The sequence below is a fragment of the Pteropus vampyrus genome, unplaced genomic scaffold (assembly GCF_000151845.1).
Source record: "Pteropus vampyrus isolate Shadow unplaced genomic scaffold, Pvam_2.0 Scaffold336, whole genome shotgun sequence".
NCBI lineage: Eukaryota > Metazoa > Chordata > Mammalia > Chiroptera > Pteropodidae > Pteropus > Pteropus vampyrus.
In genome coordinates this window covers 1,770,158-1,775,806 of record NW_011889117.1, presented here as the reverse complement: position 1 = coordinate 1,775,806, position 5,649 = coordinate 1,770,158, and the positions used below count along the sequence as shown (strand labels likewise).

The 5,649-nt window shown below is 48.4% G+C and overlaps 1 protein-coding gene across 1 annotated transcript in view; it reads right to left on the bottom strand.

Annotated features, from left to right (window-relative positions):
* Positions 1-2,406, bottom strand: part of ACSS2 (acyl-CoA synthetase short chain family member 2) — a 54,584-nt gene extending 52,178 nt beyond the window's left edge. Inside the window, exon 1 of the mRNA XM_011378309.2 lies at positions 2,141-2,406. Coding sequence (XP_011376611.1) covers positions 2,141-2,318 — 178 coding nt within the window. The 5' untranslated portion in view covers positions 2,319-2,406. The remainder of the gene's footprint in view (positions 1-2,140) is intronic.
* Positions 2,407-5,649: the final 3,243 nt, after the last annotated feature.

Here is a 5,649-nt window from a genome sequence, read left to right as displayed (position 1 = left end):
AATGAAGGGTGTGGTGGGCAGTAGTGGGAGATAAAAGATAGAGTGATGGAGTGGGGCTAGTTATCCAGAGACCTTGAAAGAAAGGCAGAATTTTAATTTGAAACCGTAGGAAACAGGGAACTATTGAAAGTTTTTGAAGTGACAGAAGAAAGTAATGTTTCCAGAATATCAATCTAATAGTGTTTAGATAAATATATCAGAGATTGAAGGTGGTGAGACTAGGGGAGGAAGAACCAATTAGGAGTCTGCTTCCTTGAGCTAAAAGAGTCTGTGGGAATGAAAATAAAGGTAACTCAATAGACATTTTGAAGTAGTATTTGACAGAATTTGGTGAAAGACAGACTGCGGCAACAGGGAAAAATAGCATAGCTATTAGGAGTATAGGTTCTTTAGTCAAGGCCACTTCAAATCCTAGCTCAACCACTAAGTAGCTTTGACACCTTGTGCAAATTAGTTAACCTCTCCAAGCTTCAGTTTCCTTCTCTGTAAAATGTGGATAACAACAATCTCTACATCAAATCAAACAGGATTTGTGCTTGTAAGCAGTAAGCAACCTATAAATAAGATATAGGTATACATAGATTTTATTGGAAGAGAGGATGATGAAAGGAATTTATAGTTTGAGATAGTGCCATTGATAAATAAGGATTAGAAATTTAGTTAGGGGAACAGGTTTGGGAGGGAAAATTGGTAAATCACAGTCACAGTCATATTTAATATGGTATAACATCAAGGTGTGTGAATGAAATGGTTTACAGATCTATGAAATTTGGGACCAGAGCATAAGTGAGATCCTGGGCACAGAGCTAAATAGGAGCTATATAATAGGAGTTATTATTGTGGCAGTTATAGTTCACCTGGAAAACAGATAAACTCATGATGGGAGAAAATATAGAGAGGGAGAGAAGTGAAAAGAGGTCCGAGGACTCAAACTTGACCACTGTCTGCAGCAATCAACCACTCTATACTTAATTCAGTCCTGTCTTGCATTACTCAGTAATTGCTTCATCCATGTTTTTTTATTGTTATCAAACTAACCGCCAGTTATTGAATGTCTATTGTGCCTCACTCTATATATAATGCACACTTCACTTATTACTCACTTTTGTCATCCTACAAAACTACAAGACAAGTATTAACCATATCTAAAAGGAATCTGATTGTTTTTAAAATCTGCCTAATACCACCCAGAAAATGAGTGGTAGAGCCAGGATATAAATCTAGATTTTTCTGTGTTGGATTTCTGGCCCATGCTTGTGTCACTGCCAGACATCATGCTGCCTTCCAACCCAGGTACAGTTTTGACCCCTTTCCCAAACTGAGGAGCAAGGGCAGGGAATTTTCCTCACATTTTCTTAAAGACATGGAAGGAACTGATCAGAATTTCTGAATTACTGTCATCCCAACCCCCCAACCAAAAAAGAAACACTAAAATGTGACTTGTTCAGTCTTATATTGGGTAATTTCTATTGGGATTTCTGAAATATTAAAAATAGATCTGGGACTTCATAACTAATTGTGGGGACTCCAGGATAGGAACCAGTTCTTGTCCTTCAACAGTGGAGACTAACACACTGGGTAAAGAAGTCAGGGTCAGGAGGCAATGGCTGAGTTGGTGTAAAAGGGGCTCTTCTTTCTCCTCTCGTCTCACCACCTTCAATCTCTGATATATTTATCTAAACACTATTAGATTGATATTCTGGAAACACTACTTTCTTGTCACTTCAAAAACTTTCAATAGTTCCCCGTTTCCTACAGTTTCACATCTTAGGAACCCTTCTCACAAAACTTTCGCTTTCTTCACAGAATCACTATCTCCTCACGGAAGCTATATCTCCTCACGAAACCCGCAGTCACCAGGAAACTCCTCAACTCCTAGGGAAACCTCATCTTACAGAACCTCCTTCTCATATAACTTCCATCTCTTCCCGAACCCCTTGTCCATCTCCTCAATGACCCACAATTTTTCTCTCACAAAACCTCCATCTCCCAAGGGAACCCCCTCATTCCTCCTCAGAAAACTCCTATCTCCTCATGGAACCCTCATTTCCCCACGGAACGCCCCCAATTCCTCACTCCCCTGGCAGCCTCTACTTCTGTCCCCACTGACGCCCCAAGGCGCGCCGGGGCCCAGGCTCACCTCGCGGCTCCTCCACCGAGCGCCGATGCAGCTGACGGTAGCGCTGTAGCGAGGCGACATGCGCGGAACGGCTGACCTCGGGCGGCGGAGACCAACTCCGTGCACGGCTCCAGGCTCCAGCCTCCACCTGGCTCCTGCTGCCGCTGCCGCTCCGGCCTCGCTCCTCGGGAAGCCCCATCGCGTCAAATTCCGAGTACTGCTGCCGCCTTTGCTGTCGTCCCGGGTGCTCGGGGGCGAAAAACAGGGCGCCCAGTGGGCGGGGCCTCGGGGAGAGGTGGGGCCTGGCTGGTGGAGGCGGGGCTTAGGTAGACTAGGGGTGGGCGGCCCGGAGGGGCGGAGCCATACCTCCTGGGAGCAGGACCAGGGTTTTGCAAAGACAAGGATAGAGAAAAGTCAAGCACCCCTTGGGGATAGGAGAGGAACCGATTCACGGAAGGGGTGGGGCCGTAGGGGAAAAGCAGAAGGGGCGGGGCGGGGCGGGGCGTGGCAGGAGAGGAGGCGGGCCCACGGAGTGATCAGGGTGGGGTGCGGTCTCGGAATGACAGATGAGAGGTTGGGTTAAGGCGGGGCTAGAGCGGGAAAGAGCTTGGCTCACAAGAGAAGTTGGATCAGGTCCACCGCGGAGCCGCCCCTTGGTCTTATTTCACAAGCCTGTCACCTCATCGAGCTGGAAAGCCCGGTGAAGTAAGGTTCAGGACTCTTCCCCTCAAAGAACTATCCCTCCATTCCGAGTAAACCCTTCCCCTCTGACCTCAGAAAAATCTCCTTCCACGATGACGTTGAGGACACAGCGAGAGGACAGGATCCCCCTCTCTGCTAAACTCAGTGCCAGCTCAGATTTTCTCCCACCCCTGAGGACGTGTCTTTACTCTCCCTGCCTCCACACGTTTTGACTCAGCTCTAAAGTATAAGATTCACTTAAGAGTAGAAGGTGTGTTTAGGTCTTTGCTAATAAACCCACCTCCTCATTGCCCAATTGGTGAATTCAGGGAAAGGAAGGAATTTGTCACAAAGCAAATAATGGCCAATGACCAAGTTAGGGCCAAACCTAGGTCTCCTCACTCCAAGTCTGTTTACCCCCTCATCAGGCTGAAGCTAAGGCTTGTGAAATACTGTACCAAAGTCTATGCAAATAGGAGGAATCACTCATACCCTTATTTCCTTCCCAGCCCCTTTACTTCACTAAGAGACTACGCTCATCTGTCACACCTGGGCTCAATTACCTTTGGCTTCCCTCTATCCTTTCCACTCCATAAAAGAGGAGCCAGGCAGAACCCTCCATCTCCCACTTGCACTGGCCACCAAGAAAGGCCTACCCCACCTATCAGTTCACAGAATGGCTGTCAAGGCAAGAAGGAACCTTGAACATTTAATTCCAAGAGTGATTCTGAAGCCCAAGGCAGTCAGCCCTCACTTCCTGAAACCTACACAGGATGTGTGACCCCATCAGGCCCAGCCTTCCTTCCCACCTGTACCCTCATTCTTTGCTCAGCTAACCACAAGTGCAGCACACCCTAAACTGAAAAAAGATTTTTCCATGGTCAGACCTATGATCCAGAGCCCACCCAGTCCTGAAGGAAGGGTCCATCTCAGAGCTCCCTGAAGGGGTACAGACCTCATGGAGTGGACATGGACCCCACTGAGGAGACAGGTACTTCAACAAGGAGACAACTGCAGTGAAGGGGCACACACTTCACTGAATGTACATGGACTCCACTAAGGGAGCACAGATCTTGCTGAGGGGTCTCAGGTCTCAATGAAGGGCTGTGGACGCTGCTAATAGGACATGAATTAGCATTGAGGATCACTGACCCTACTGAGGGGACATGGACTTCCTTCTAGGAGATATAAAAGATATAGACTTTACTAAAGAGAAATTTACCCCACTGAAGGGCCTCTCACTACAATGAGGGCACAGACACCAATGAAGGAGCACAGATCTCATTTGGTGGGGACAGGCCCCATTGGGGAGATTAGACTTCTCTGAAGCATAATAAGCCCTATGGACTTCACTGAGAAGATACTAACCTCTCTATGGGGAGGAAGGCATACAGTAGGAACACAGTCTCAGCCATAGACAACCATCTTCCCACCGGAGACACAAAGTCCTCTAGTCTCCCTAGCCTTTCATCCAAGTCCTAGAGCTGTTCCCGATACACTGCTGCCCCCTCCTGTCTACAGGTGGCACTGCACAGTAGATTTTCAAGTAGTTCAGGTCATCTCTGAGCGTGGAGCCTGGGATTGGAGGAGGGGATGTATTTCCAGGAGCTTGACTAGCCCCCTCCCTCTGCCTGTGAACTGTAGGAAGAAAGTTTGGACAAGAGGCCTCATAAAGAGGGGACCCCTCATCCTTGGAGATAGAGAAGTAGTGCAAGCTTTAGAGTAGTTGGAATTCCTGAGAATGGGAAGAGGATGGAGAGGGTTGGATGAGATGAGAATCCACGAGATTAAGGAGGTGATAATAATGATTATGGCATTATCGAGTAGGTGCCAAGCCCTATACTAAGAGCTTTCTGTGTTATTTAATCCTCACAGCCCTCTGAGATGGATACTATTATTCTTTCCATTTTTCAGATGAGGAAGTTAATACTAAGTTTATTTGTCATGCCCAGGATCACATAGTTTGTAAGTGGTAGTACAAAGAATAAAACCCAGACATCTAGATTACAGAGACCCACTCCCCACTCTGAGCCCCAGCCCAGCCCACTCCACTTCTGCCATACCACCACACCCATTATTAAAGCATTCTTTCCAGAACATCATCAAAAACTCTTAAAATGATGGTAAATATTCAGGTTCCAGAGACCCAATCCCAGCGTAATAATTCATGATCTCTAGAGTGAAATTTGGGGATCTGCTTTTAAGGATTCTAACACACCCAAGTTTAGGTCAGGGGTCTCAGAAGGGATTGTGCTTGAAAAAGGAGTCTGAGAAGTGTCGGGAGTCCAGGGAGGGATCTGACGTCTGAGGAGACCATCCAAGGAGAGGTCTCGAAGTGGAGAAACAGTCTGAGGATGAAGAAAATGCTGGGGTTGGGGGCCGGGATGGGGAGGTGACGGTAGAGGAGTTCGAGATGGGGGAGAAGAATCTTGGAGTCCAAGAAGGGATCTGGGGTCTGAGGAGTTTGGTATCAGAGGAGAATCTGGGGCCGAGGAGAGGTTTGTGATCGGTGGAAGAGTCTGTGGGCCGAGGAGGGAGTCTAGGGTCTAAGGAGGATTCTAGCTCAAACTGGAAGGAGGACGGGACTTGGCCCCTGGGCTGCATAAGGTGCCCAGAACCACTATGGTCGTGCTTGTAGCGTGCTCTTCCCCCCGACCTCCAACTTCGCGACCCGGACCTGCATTCCAGGCTCTGCAACTACACCCCCACCCCGACCTGCGCGTCCACTGCAGGCTGACAGCCTAAGCAGGCGGGGGCGAGTCAGACCCTAACGCATGCTAACGTGGGGGTGAGGCGCCCCCTCCCGGAGGCACCAGAGCTCAGGCCCCGCCCTCCCTCCGGCCCCCGCC